This window comes from Muntiacus reevesi, chromosome 3 (genome assembly GCF_963930625.1).
Source record: "Muntiacus reevesi chromosome 3, mMunRee1.1, whole genome shotgun sequence".
Classification (NCBI taxonomy): Eukaryota; Metazoa; Chordata; class Mammalia; order Artiodactyla; family Cervidae; genus Muntiacus; species Muntiacus reevesi.
Genome location: NC_089251.1, coordinates 17,736,909 through 17,751,817, shown reverse-complemented (window position 1 = coordinate 17,751,817; position 14,909 = coordinate 17,736,909). Strand labels below are relative to the sequence as shown.

At 39.3% G+C, this 14,909-nt stretch overlaps 1 protein-coding gene across 1 annotated transcript in view; it reads left to right on the top strand.

Moving 5' to 3' along the window:
* Positions 1-14,652, top strand: part of MBOAT2 (membrane bound O-acyltransferase domain containing 2) — a 102,331-nt gene extending 87,679 nt beyond the window's left edge. Inside the window, exons 8-13 of the mRNA XM_065928559.1 lie at positions 1,756-1,948; positions 2,521-2,624; positions 3,564-3,628; positions 4,895-5,027; positions 5,709-5,860; positions 8,531-14,652. Of these exons, the coding sequence (XP_065784631.1) occupies positions 1,756-1,948; positions 2,521-2,624; positions 3,564-3,628; positions 4,895-5,027; positions 5,709-5,860; positions 8,531-8,756 (873 nt within the window). The 3' untranslated portion in view covers positions 8,757-14,652. The remainder of the gene's footprint in view (positions 1-1,755; positions 1,949-2,520; positions 2,625-3,563; positions 3,629-4,894; positions 5,028-5,708; positions 5,861-8,530) is intronic.
* The last annotated feature ends 257 nt before the right edge of the window (positions 14,653-14,909 follow it).

The following is a 14,909-nucleotide window of genomic DNA, read 5'->3' as shown; positions in this document are numbered from 1 at the left end:
GGTTGTGTTGCTCTTTTAGTTCTATCATCTTGAACAAAATTGCATAAAAGAACTTTCAGGTTTAAAGAAATGTAAAAGTTGTTTATTGTAAAAATAGTTTCCATGAAATACCTAGAACTTGGAAACTAGGGAAAAGGCACAGTGGAAAAAAGTAAACCGTGTGTGTGTGTGATCATATAAAAATCTCTACCCACTCCAACATAAACCACTGCAGGATCCTCTATGACCCACCTCCCAGAATACTGGAAATAAAAGCAAAAATAAACAAATGGGACCTAATTAAAATTAAAAGCTTCTGCACAACAAAGGAAGCTATAAGCAAGGTGAAAAGACAGCCTTCAATATGGGAGAAAATAATAGCAAATGAAGCAGTGGACAAAGAATTAATCTCAAAAATATATAAGCAACTCCTGCAACTCAATTCCAGAAAAATAAATGACCCAATAAAAAAGTGGGCTAAAGAACTAAACAGACATTTCTCCAAAGAAGACATACAGATGGCTAACATTTTTTCATGTGAAAAGATGCTCAACATCACTCATTATCAGAGAAATGCAAATCAAAACCACAATGAGATACCGTTTCACGCCAGTCAGAATGGCTGCTATCCAAAAGTCTACAAGCAATAAATGCTGGAGAGGGTGTGGAGAAAAGGGAACCCTCTTAGACTGTTGGTGGGAATGCAAACTAGTACAGCCACTATGGAGAACAGTGTGGAGATTCCTTTAAGAACTGAAAATAGAACTGCCACATGACCCAGCAATTCCACTGCTGGGCATATACACTGAGGAAACCAGAATTGAAAGAGACACGTGTACCCCAATGTTCATCACAGCACTGTTTATAATAAGGACATGGAAGCAACCTAGATGCCCATCAGCAGACGAATGGATAAGAATGCTGTGGTACATATACACAATGGACTATTACTCAGCCATTAAAAAGAATACATTTGGATCAGTTTTAATGAGGTGGATGAAACTGGAGCCAGAGTGAAGTAAGCCAGAAAGAAAAACACCAGTACAGTATACTAACACATATATATGGAATTTAGAAAGATGGTAACGATAACCCTGTATGTGAGACAGCAAAAGAGACACAGATGTATAGAACAGTCTTTTGGACTCAGTGGGAAAGGGCAAGAGCGGGATGATATGGGAGAATGCCATTGAAACATATAAATCATCATGTGTGAACCAAATTGCCAGTCCAGGCTCAATGCATGAGGCAGGGTGCTCGGGGCTGGTGCACTGGGATGACCCAGAGGGATGAGATGGGGAGGGAGGTGGGATGGGTTTCAGGATGGGGAACACATGTACACCCATGGTGGATTCAAGTCAATGTGTGGCAAAACCAATACAATATTGTAAAGTAAAAATAAATAAATAAATAAATAAAACAGGGTGGGGGGAATCTCTACCGAAACTTATTAATGATAACATTTTTACATAGTCATCGTATATACCTGTGTTTGCTTTTAGATTATTATTATTTTTTCAATTACTGAAAGTCCTGCGAATACAAATTGGGGTTTCTGGTGTGATTTGAGCCATGACTCAGAGGTAGACATAAGGCTTCATGTATTCAAACTGTGAGACAGTGAAGGCTTTAAATGCTGAACATGACAGAGTTCAGGATTTTGACTGAGTTATACAGGGTTAATAACTATTTTCAGAGTGAGTCATCTGGCGATAATACCTGGAAGAAAGAAAAAGGAGTATGGATTAGGTTTATGACGACTTGTCTTGCTTTCAGGTCGCAGTTATTCAGAAACTCTTGGTCTGTGGACTTTCCTTACTGTTCCACTTGACCATCTCTAAGATGTTACCTGTGGAGTACAACATTGATGAACATTTTCAGGCCACAGCTTCATGGCCGACAAAGGTGATCTATCTCTACGTCTCTCTTTTGGCTGCCAGACCCAAGTACTATTTTGCATGGACGTTAGGTAAGTAACGTATGAACAGGCTTTGCATTAGCATTGGACATGTCAGTAGCCAGGAGGGTGCCCTCTTGAGGATGTGTAGTTCAGGACCAGTGAGAAAAACTGGGGTCATCTGTGCAGGAGAAGCAGCCCTCACAGTTCATGTCCTGTGTATAAGGACTGATCCTGAAAACTGTTGAGAAGTATTGGTCACTCAGTTGTGCCCGACTCTTGGCGACCCCGTGTACTATAGCCCCACCAGGCTCCTCTTTCCATGAGATTTCCCAGGCAAGAATACTGGAGTGGGTAGCTATTCCCTTCTCCAGGGGATCTTCCCGACCCAGGGATCGGAACCCAGGCCTCCTGCATTTCAGGGAGATTCTTTACCATCTGAGCCACCAGGGAAGCCCTAAAAACTGTTAGATCCTAAAAGCTGGATCAAGGCCTATTGTATTATAATATCGGATAAAAATGAGAATAAATCCACTTTATTTAAGAGTTAAAGGGCGTAGTCTATGATAACATATGTCTTCTGGGTCAGCATGGCAGTTTGTTACACAGGGTCGTAACGCTTCCTTTTCCCTTGTGTCCTGCAGCCGACGCCATCAACAATGCAGCGGGCTTTGGATTCAGAGGTTATGACAAAAATGGAGCCGCTCATTGGGACCTAATTTCCAATTTGAGGATCAAGCAAATAGAGGTTAGTGCATCATCAAGCAGTCAGTCACTGTAGGATTCTTAAGTGGCATTACTTGCTTTTGTAGATTACAGCATGATGTTCCAAGAATGGTGCTGAAAGATTTGTAACAATAATGCTCACTTTCACTCAGCCAGTATTTGTCGGTCATCAGCTGCGTGCCCCAGGCCATGGGGATCTGGTGAATAAGATTGGTACCGTCTGGGCCCGAATCCAGTGGGGGTTACAGAGAAACAGAAAGATTGGGTGTGATCAGAGAGGCAGAGCAGTCCAGCTTGGACTAGTGGCCCAGGGAATGTGTGCTGGAGGAAATGATGCCATAGGCTGAGTTCTTAGTAGGAGGCAGCCAGGCACTCCAGTCAAGCGGGGCAGCCCGAGGTGGGGACAGGGTTGTGGCCCTTGTTGTTACCTAGCGGTACTGACAGGTGAGGCTGGAGGAATAGAGGCCCTGCTGAGCACAGTCTTAGAGGCCTGAGTGAGGGGCTGGGGAGGTAGGAAGATGTGCAGGCCACTCCTCCCAGGGAGCAGGTCCAGAGGGCCCGCGATTCCCCGAAGTGGGGTAGGGGAGGAGTGAAGGAGGTGAGGGCACGGGGTGGGGCTGTGCCAGTAGTGGGGCATCCAAGCTGTGCCCAGTGACCGGCCACTGCTGTTCATTCACGTGCTCTGCTGGAGTGTCTTGGGATGATTCCATGATGGCCCCTGTAAGTGTTATTAACGCACAGGAGAAAACGGCGCAAAGTTCATTTATAACACCTTAGAGGTGATCCCCACAGTAAACTTCTTTCGTAGAATGATGTTACTCCATTAGAAAGCAGTATTTAGGAAAGAGACCGTACCCCATCATCAGCGTCAAGTGTGTACTCTTAGCCCAGCAAAATGTTGCTTACCTTTTAAAGCTTCATTGTTTTGTCCGCTGAAGAAAAAAGTTCCTTTGTTTTCCAGATGTCAACAAGTTTCAAGATGTTTCTCGATAATTGGAATATTCAGACAGCTCTTTGGCTCAAAAGGTAAGCTCCTTCCAGAACCGTCTTCAGCTGTGCTTTGGCCTCTGGGTATTGAGACTGAGCTTCCCTGGGTTCACATTCTTGATTAGATTAAATTAAATGAACACTATGACTTTGTGTTAACCAGGAAACACACTTAACTGTCCTCCAAAGCAGGGTGGTACCAAGCCTGAGAACTGTTTAGCCTTAAGTCCTAATGTAGCTACCACAGACCTCTCCACTTGCCTTGAAAGGTGCCCACCAAGGTCTGAAATTGCCAGTACATCCCTCATTTATGGGAGATTTGACCAAACAAAAGTGACTACATAACCACCATATATGTATGCATTAGTTTTTCCACAATAGTTAAAATATTCCAGTACAATAGACCTTTATATGTTGGGTGCAGGATCTGAAGACTGAACCTCTGCAGTTGGAGTTCAAGGTCTTGTTAGAAACACGGCAGAGTAATCTCCACATGCTGGTCCTTGTAGTGAGGATGACGATGAGAAGGGGGGGTGGGGAGAAGAGGCACTTGAGTTAAGAATCATAAAGAGGAGGTTGTCCCATGCACAGGGGGAAGACAGGACTGATTACAGAAGGCTAATTTAGGACAGTGCATAGAAACTCCCAGGGGTCCTGTCTCCTTGTTCCCGATGGGATACCACCAGGTTTTGAGTTTATTTCATACAACGCTGCTCCTGTGATAGGGGGTCTCTAAGCACCATTCTCTGTAATGCCCTTTATTTATGACAAATAATGACCTTTACCTCTTGAAATACCCAAATATACTCTCGTCACTTCATGGTACCCTGAAGTCTCCCCAGTGGCTGCACATTTTCTGAGCTAATTGTTATTTTATTTTTGTTGTTATATTTTAAATTTCATACCTTAGGAAAATCTCATTTTCATGTACCTTCTCCATCTGTGACAGGAAGACTTTTAAGCACAGCCTGGTTCCCAGTAGAGTACAGTTGGATCAATTGAAAGTCCTAAATGTTAGTGAAGAAAATAATAAAATAATGTAAGATAAGAGTAACTTTTATATTTATTGAAGTTTTTCTGTACATAGGATAGACTCCCCATACACTAGAAATGATCATTTTGGTGATACCAATAAGAAGACAAAAGTGAGAAATCTTTTTATAAACCTCATAGCAGCCATAACCTCCCTGAGGCTAATGGCCAAGCTAAGTTGTGGTGGTTTTCCTAAATCCTAACTGGGTCTGAAAGAATGATGGTCGTGGGCTTGACAGGCTTCTTATCCCTCATATGTGTCGTGGTTTCCAGGGTGTGTTACGAGCGTGCCTCCTTGAGTCCCACCACCCAGACCTTCTTCCTCTCTGCCATCTGGCATGGGGTGTACCCGGGCTATTACCTGACCTTTCTCACCGGAGTGCTGATGACGCTGGCGGCCCGAGCTGTGAGTATGGGGGACGCCTTCTCATCCTGCAGGGCCAGTCACGTGGACTGGGGGCGGAGGCTGCCCGCCCACTGAGCAGCCTCGCTGCTTTGGCCGGGCCAGGCCTGAGCTCCAGTGGGTGCGCCTGGCACGTGTGTTGAGGGAGGTAGATAGGCCCCGCTCACACTCGTTTCATCTGAGAGGAAGGCCCAGCAAAGTGAAACACGGGGAAGCCAGGTGTGCCCGGTCTGCAGGTTACACGGCAGCATTTCAGGAGCTCTAATGGCAGCCCACTCCAGTGTTCTTGCCTGGAGAATCCCAGGGTCTGTGGGCTCGCACAGAGTCGGACACGACTGAAGCGACTTAGCAGCAGCAGCAAGCAATTGTAAACTTTGGGGGGAAGCTTTTAATTTTGATACAATTTCAAATCCACAGAAAAGTTGTAAAGAAGCTCCTCTGTGCTCTTCACCCAGATTCACACATTTTGCCCCCATGCTTCACCATGCTCTTTCCATAGTTTTTATTCCTATTGATAGGTGTATTAGTTTTCTCTGAACCAGCTTTGCCCATAGTAACAGTACCATTTTAGATGCCCAGCAGCAGTGTATGAGAATTTCATCTATTCCACATCTTTGAAACAGTTGATGAAGTCGGTATGATTCCATAAGCATTGTTAAAGATGAATATTTCTGTTTATTTCAGGTGAGAAATAACTTTAGACATTATTTCATCGAACCTCCCCAGCTGAAATTTTTGTATGATGTTATAACATGGATAGCAACTCAGATAGCAATAAGTTACACAGTTGTGCCATTTGTCCTTCTTTCTATAAAACCTTCACTCATGTTTTACAGGTAAGTGTTAACTCTTTAACAAATGTGCCATTGGAAATTTGTAAAAAAATTTTATTGAAGTATAGTTGATTTATAATTTGTGTTAGTTTCAGATGTATACCAAAGGTTTTCATGAATATATAGTGTATGTGTGTATATACGTATATATATATACACACTTTTTAAGATTGTTTTCCATTATAGGTTATTACAAGATATTGAGTATGTTTTCCATTATAGATTATTACAAGATATTGAGTATAGTTCCCTGTGCTATATAGGAGATCCCTATTGGTTATCTATTTTATACATAGTAGTGTCTGTATTTTCATTCCAGCCTCCTAATTTATTTCTCCCCTGTACCCTTTGCCCTTAGGTAACCAACCATAGGTTTGCTTTCTGTGTTTGTGAGTTGATTCCTGTTTTGTAAATATCAATAAGTTCATTTGTATCATATTTTGAAATTTAGGAAAGTTTCTTGCTTTTAGGTAGAATAGAAAAATAGAACCCAACTTATTTCCTGCAGTAAAGTGCCTTGTCAGTTACTTTTACATCTTAAACCTAGCCGTCTCAAGTTTATTTATGGAATGACTAACACCGTTCAGACTTGAGATGAGAGTGTGACTTCGAGGACTATCACCTGGGTACTTGCTGCTTCAGATCTCTTAAAAGTTTCACTGGAAAGTGGAGCTCTTCTTTCTACACTTGGACATGAACGACATGGTTGTGGCAATCATTTCGTGACATAAAACAGATCGAATCATTGTGTTGCACACCTGAAGCTAATAGTGTTACTTGTCAGTTGTTTCTCAATTTAACAGAAAGAGACACCAGGCTAGCTTTGGTCCATGGGCCAAGGTATCGCGTCCCCTCTCGAGAGCCAAGGGTGGTGAGAGCCCCCTGCTTGAGAGCCAAGGTTTGGGGGTGTGTATGTTACAGCAGATGCTTACGAGTCACTGGAGATATTTTAGGGGCGAAAGTAAATACTGGGTTGGCCAAAAAATTCATTCAGGTTTTTCAAATGGACTTTTTTGGCCAAGGCAGTATATCCTCTGATAGTCACTAGAAGCTATTAATAAAGTCCATGGACCAAGAGTTTAGGCTATCAGACTGCTAACTTCAAAAGAAAAGGAAAACCTATAGAAGATGAACAATAAAGAATATGATGATAAAAAAAAAAGAATATGATGAAGTAGTTAAAAAAGTATAGCTGTTCTTTATAACAAATTATTAATTCTCTTAATTTCTTTAATCAAAAGATAATCAATTAGTTAAATTTCACTGTGGGTTCCCTTTTCACTCTTAGAGTTCATTGGTACATTGTCAGCTCTTGTTGTTAATGTTGTTTAGTCGCTCAGTTGTGCCTGTCTCTGTCATCCCATGGGCTGTAGCCCATCAGACTTCTCTGTTCATGGGATTTCCCAGGCAGGAATGATGGAGTAGGTTGCCATTTCCTTCTCTAGAGGAATTATTGTCATCTGTACATGATAGAAATTATTATTTTGAATTCCGTATTTTATCTATTTATCTTCTCTCCCTCACCCACCAAATTCCCCTCCCCCATATTAGATAGTGATCTGCCTGAGATCAAAAGCTTTATTCGTTCATAAATTCTTTATTATCCTAGCATTTAGAATGACAGCAAGAGTATATGGTCACAGAATTATTGAATTGAATATGATAAGAGTCATACAGGAAGACATAAGTAACTCCTGCTAAAGTTTTCATTTTAACAGAATTATTACATATATTTAAATGTGATTGAGCTATTTATTGGATATTCTGTCTCAGGAATATTGAGATTTATAGCTATAGAAGCAGTAGGTCACATTGGTTTATATTTAATTTGAGGCATGATACTTCTAATAATATTTTTAATAATGTGACCTTTATTTTGTGACAGTAACCATCAAGAAGGTATATTGCTTATCAGTTACATCACTGGGCTTCCCTGATAGCTCAGTTGGTAAAGAATCCGCGTGCAATGCAGGAGTCCCTGGTTCGATTCCTGGGTTGGGAAGATCCCCTGGAGAAGGCTACCCACTCCAGTATTCTTGGGCTTCCCTTGTGGCTCAGCTGGTAAAGATTCTGCCCACAATGCGGGAGACCTGGGTTCAATCCCTGGGTTGGGAAGATCCCCTGGAGAAGGAAAGGCAGGCTACCCATTCCAGTATTCTGGCCTGGAGAATTCCACAGACTATATAGTCCATGGGGTCGCAAAAAGCCTGACCCGACTGAGCGACTTTCACAACAACAACATAACATCACTGGAATACTTGTAACTTAATTAGGGACAGTATGTAGCAGGCAGGACTTTTACTGTGTCTTTACCATCTCTATTCTTTACTCAATATTTGACTCTGAAGTTTTGAGAGATATTTTCAGATCTCTGCAGCTATTAATAAGTAAAGTTTTGTTTTTGTTTTATTTAGTTCTGGCCTTAGAACCCTTAGAAAGGAATGTAATATGATGTCTAGTATCACGCTTGTAATTGGCCTAGGTTTGTACAGTCCTTTATAAATACCCACAGGCATGTATGATTGAAGTTTCATCTAAGGGGGATTGTTCTTCTAGAATAATGTAATCAATATATACATCCTAAGGGGCTTGGGACAGTTGTGACAGATGTCAAATTAGGTCTTGTTAATTATCAGAATCTAATAAAGTAAACTTTTCCTTTTTTTCTTTTAGCTCCTGGTATTACAGCCTTCACTTTGCTGGTATCTTAGTATTATTGTTGTTGCCAGTGAAAAAAAAACAAAAAGGAAAGAGTACACATGAAAACGTTCAGCTGTCACGATCCAAAAAGTTTGATGAAAGAGAAAATTCTTTGGGACAGAATAGTTTTTTCACAACAAATAATGTTTGCAATCAGAATCAAGAAATAGCTTCTAGACATTCATCTTTAAAGCAATGATGAGGAAAGCACTCTGATGGCTATTTTCTGTATGTTAAGGGGAACCAATCTTAGCACCTTTCAAGGGGTCTGTGTCTGTTGGGGAAGAGATCACATGGGGGGAAATCGGCCGGTTTTAGGTAGGGGATTCCCTGTATACCAGCTTGGAAATGGAGCGAAATACCCCTCCCATGCCATGTCCTGGTGGGCCACGCCTTATCAAAAAATATTTCCATTCTTTCAGTGGGCACTCAGGACCTCAGCATATGTCCATAGAGTCATATGTGTGCCCTGTTGCTGAATGTGCGCTGTATGTCCCAAGGCACTGAAGAGAGGGAAGAATAATCATGTCACTCTGGATGACTGAGAAAAATTAACTTCTCCAAATGAATGTCTTGCCTTAAACCCTCTATTTCCTAAACTGTTGTTTCCTAAATGGTATTTTCAAGTGTGGCACGTATTCGCAAGTGTGGCACTGTGTGAACATTCTTTCACTATTTGATACTGTGTGCTGCACAGGAATTCCAGAAGAATTTGAACAGGATTATTTAAGATTGCGGATACTTTAAAATGCAATAAACATCGCAGTATTTGAAGGGTTTTCCTAAAGTTTCTCAGATGATTACAGTATGTAGTAGAACTGTAAGCAGTGGCGGATGCCAAATTGTAGGTAGTTTATTTTCCTGGAGAATTTGATCACCCTGTGTCAGACAGAGAACCCTCAAGGAAGGATTCTTAAACATAATGAAAGGTTGGTGATGTAATATTTTAAGCTTATTCTTCTTCTTCAAAAAAGAGAGAAGATGACAAACACAAGAAGGCAGGCATGAATGAAGCGCTGCACCCGGCCTGTAGCACCTGTGTGCATACACACACCTGCATGTGGCAGGGGTCCAAGGCTCTTCACCCCTCTTTACCTGAGTTCTTTGTGATCCTGTAAGACATAAAAGTTTAATAACTTTATAATCACGTTGGATTTTTAAGAAATGTATCAGACATAAGTTATATAGAGTTATAAAAGGATAATGAAAGTAATAGCGGGAGATTGCTTGAAGGCTTTGAAAGAGACATCATTGAGTGAAATTACTGTCTAGTGAATCACTTTTTTAATCCTTGAACAGTTGAATTCATATTTGGTTACGTTTTAAGAAAATGGAAACTTAAAAGTCATTCGGTCTGAGCCCCCCCTTGTAGAGAACAATATAAATTAATTTCCAAACTCTTTTAACTTCTCCGGTGAAAGTTTTACCGTTAACTCTTGTTAACGGGTTTCAGATTCTTGAAGCAGAAAATGTGCGTTTTATCTTACAGGCCGTTTTCATCATAATTCACTTTGCCTTCAGTGGCTGGTTCCTCCTTTGATCCCACAGTCTTATGATGCTGCGGCAGTAGAAGCAGAGGAGAGGGTTGTGGTGCCAGCTTGGTATCAGGGTTCTGGTGGCCCAGGGTGATGAATAATGGGCCAACAGGAAGAGGATGGGCAGGGTCTTCTGACTTCACTTTTCTGTGATCCTTCTTTTGTGGAATTTATTTTCTTTTTTGCCTTAAATTTTTAAATTTAAATGCAAATTGCCTATCTATGATGAATCTCTTTTTTTTTTTTTGTCATTAATAAATTTGCAAATGAAAGTTAACAACAGAACAACTCTTTGGCTTAAGCTGTGTAGTATTTCATTTTAAAACTAAAGGAAAAGGAAAATGTGCTTGGAACTTCTGAGGTCTAATCAGCAAAAACACCTTCCTAGAACTTTAGCAATAACCTTGTCTTTGTTGATATGAAATGTTTTTATTTTTCTAAAGGTAATTTTTTTCCCCCACCTGATGAGGTTAGTTAGCCATGCCCTGTTACCTCCTGGGAAAGGATGGATGGCTAAATAAATTTTCTATTTTCCCACACACTTGAATTTAGGTGAACTGTAGAATGTGAGAGGCTGGAAAAGAGTAATCATGGAAAGTATCTGCTCCCCGCACCCCAACCCCATACCATGCCTCCTCCGTTAAATGCTGCAGAGAATCTGATCACTATTAAGAAAAATTAAACAAATTTAGAGATTAAAAGACAAGTCTAGGCATGTCATAAATGAAAACAAGAAAGTGTAATAAAAGATCTTTTTATTCAGCCTGCCTAGTCATTAACAAATAATCATGATTTAGTTCTATTATCTGATTATATTTTATTTCTCAGCCTGTAAACTTAGTATCACTCTTAGCTATTTTTTTGCTCAGTGAATGTTATCATAGCACTACCATCTAGAAAGCAAGGTGACAGTCCGACTGATTTCCATCCCCCTGGATTATCTAGATTTTTGTTTCTGTATGACATGAGTTTTTGAATAGCTTTTCTTTAATTTTGGTGAAATTTTGATTGTTAAGTATGCAATCTAGAAGACAAACTAAAGAATTCTGATTCTCAGCTTGACCTTCCTCCTTAAGAAGAGACTTTTTGTGCTCTATAAATTGAATATATCTACTTGAAGTGTTGTAAGGGTTAATACTTTACTTCTAATTATGGTAGAAGAATTGAAAACTGGTATATCTCTACTATGTTAAAGGGATTCATTGTAATATATGATTGCTTCTGTTTTAATCAACAGGATTCAGTTCATATTTATATTATTTCTTCATTCTTCAATTATCATGAAACCACTCCAGTTATATTTTTGGTTATTTTACTACTCAGGGAAAAAAATGAACAAAATAATTCTTTTTCCCGCGGTTTTATTTTTTGAAACCGTAGCATTTAATTTATTTTGATGTATCTCACCTGTCACCATTTACAACAAGCTTTTTCTTCGTTTTTAAAATAAACATTTTTAATCGGAGCTCAGGGTAATTGAAGAAATTTATTTAGCTTCTAAAATACCCAGTATAATAGAGAAGGTTTGTTTGGCTTCCAAAATGTCCAGCCACCACTTATGCCTCCACCATACTTTTGATTAAAAAGTATTTTTGTTAATTGATTCCCACTATGTGAAATTCACATACGGGATTTCCACAGATACCAGGTTTGAAGAAGAAAAATCACAGTATTAAAGAATGGTTTTTAAATATGAAGGTAAGGGATGGTGGTCCAATGGTTAGGATGCCGAGCTTCCAATGCAGGGGGCACGGGTCTGATCCGTGGTTGGAGAACTAAAGATCCTGCATGCTGTGTGGCACAGCCAAAAATAAAATAGAGAAGTTAAACTTTTATATATATGTGTGTGTGTATATATATGTACATATACATATATAAATGAAAAATGGAAGTAACCTGAACCAAAGCACTGATTGTCCTGGGAGGAGACCTAGGTATTTGTCAGGCACCATCATTAGGGAACCTTGTGACCTGTGACCTGCCCTCCAGAGGAAATTTCCTTAAGAAACCCAGAGGGTGACTTCCCAGAGTTTATGAGCAGTTGTGTTTGTAACAGTTGGAAACCATTTGCAGCATCTGTAAGAGTCACCATCAGGATTGTCTTCATGGTCATTTACTTTGATAACTTGAGCTCAAAGCCCTGACTTTTCAAAAGGTTTTTGAGGCAACAGAGGAAAACCTTACAATCCATTATTTCAGAAGGTGTGGCAGCATTCCATTTCCACTGAATACAGCCCTTAAAATGAAGCTTTCATAATGAAATAGTGTCCACTGAAGAAAATATTTTCTCTTTTTGCTTTCTCTGCTTTTTTGGTTTCTGTCTGTGCTACGTACAGTTGAAGAAGATATATGCTAAAAAATATTTTATATGAATTGACATTTTATTGGACAGGGTTTGCCAACTTCTCAAATAATATTTAAAGAAAATTTAGTTATACCTTATTTTAAACTACAGAAAATAATTACTTTAAAATGTTTCCATTAAAATAATCCTAAAATATATATTTTTATTCAAGGACTAGATGACATATAGGACAAAAATCTTTCCTATTTAAAATGTATACCTTGTAAATTGCATTTGTAAATTCATGACCACCTCTGGACACTTAGGCTTTTTTTGTTTCCTTATTTTAAGTTGTCTAAATTATTAGTTTATTGATTTGAAGAGTTTTGCGTTTTAGTTGAAAGAAAAAAATTATTTGAGAGAATAATTGTTTCAGAATGGTGCCTCTTATTACTGTGTCAGCAAAGCATTTGTCCCAAGTTTTAGATATAAACCAGTATTTTGTGGAGTTTTATTCAACCACTAATAGTCCATCCTGGCTGAAGTTGAATATACCAGATTTGACAGAGGTGCAGAACTCTAAACAGCACTGTGAAATGTAATCCTAACTGCCCTCAAGGATCTAATAAAGCTACACTTAACCCAGTGTACATTTAACAAACACCTGATCATTTATACACTTAAAGTTAGATGCTGAAGTTCTGCTTTCTACAGTCCTTGTAAAAGTGCTTGTGTATCAGGGCACACTCTTTATTGGGAAGAGGAAGATTGGCATTAAAAAAAGAAATGACACTCTGAATTGTGGATTTGCAAGACTAGGATGCAGAGGGTCTCTATGGTGTTTTTCTTCAGCACCACGTAGTCAAATCTATTTATAGTAATTTATTACACAAGAAAATTTTAAATGAAATTTTCCACATTGGCATTTTGTAGGACTGCTCTTAGAGTCAATGACTAAGCTGCTTTTTCAGGCTCTTGTACAGAGCATGCAGCCAGTTACATTTTACTTGGTGGGCTGCTTAATAATGTTTTTATGTATTTTCAGATAATATTTATTTTAAGGGATTTTTAACATTATGCAAACCCCAATAAAGAACTGAGTCGACAGGTCATTGATTGAGAAGACTTTCTGAAATGGAGCCTAAAGACACATTTTTATGCCAACTAATCTGTCTTGCCTTTAAAACATTTTAACTGTCTTCTTTCAGTACACCTTTTATAAAGCAAAGAGACAAAACAAAAACCCCTGAGACTTTATATAAGTAAGAGTATAAAGATCCATGCAAAATGACTATCTAAAGCTTACTCGGTGATGCGTAACCATCTCTCCAGTCACATTTTATCAAATTTTGCTACTATAAAAAGAAATGGAAATAATGATGGAAAACCAAAAGTTACAGAGCACCATCAGTGGAATAACTAACCATTTTCTTAACATTTGGAATGGAAAAAGTGACTGGCTGCTTTTTCCTGGAGTCATAAATGTATCCTGCCCAGTCTCTGTGCTGGAGTAACTTTGAGAAGTTGATCTGTTAATATTCCTCTTTGTTTTTTCCTACTAGAGGGCAAACACATGTAAAGAATTTCAGATATGCTTCTTTTACGATATTAAGTATTTCTGGTTCTGTATCTACGGGTTTGTCATCAAAGTACATTTGCTCCTGACTTTTTATTACAGGACAGAGAAATCAAATGTCTAGCACACACTCGCTCCATCTTCAGTCACCTGTACACAGCTGTCTCCCCAGACCTGCAGGAGCATGATGGAAAGCAATAGGAATGAAAGTAAAAATAATTGTGGCAAAACACGAGAAACCCTCCTCCATAGAGCGTGGAAATGTGTGATTTCATTCCTGCCTGCCTTTAAAGGTTGCATCTTGATGTCTGCGTAGGAGTAGTTGAACATTGTCACCCCAACACGAGGGGCTCCGAGCTCCAGCAGCTGGTATTCAAAGCCCTTCACTTGCCGTCCCTGGGGGAGAAAAAAATAGATCGTGGTGTTCTGTGCTTTATGTTTTTATGATTCCAAAATATTTTTTTAAAGAAGTGTTATTTTTTGACAGATCCATGAACTAGTTCCTGTTGTCTGGTAAATGAAAACTACCACTGTGTCCGTTACACTGTGACGTGATATTTCATAACCACACGTTTCTAGTCTGCGTCCCAAGAGCTGCACTGGTAGCTTATTGCTGGGTTTCAAAGATGTTTTTAACTGAACATCTAAATGTTTTTTTTCTAATTTGTGTGTCTTTAAAAATGATTAAACAGTAGTTTAAAATATGTATGTGTGTGTTTGCTAATTGCAGAGGCTTTAAATTCAGTCTCTAGAACTGACTATCAGAAGTAACAGTCATGAGAAGTAATGGTCTTTTTTCATTGAAGGATTCTTCAACTGGGTGGTAATACTCCCAGGAGTCTCTGACTTTCTAACTGGTTAAAAAAAAAAGGATTCAAAAGAAACTATTGTCAATTATAAACACTTGGGGAGGCAATTAGAACAACCTTAGGTTAGTAGTATATAGCATCAGAGGAT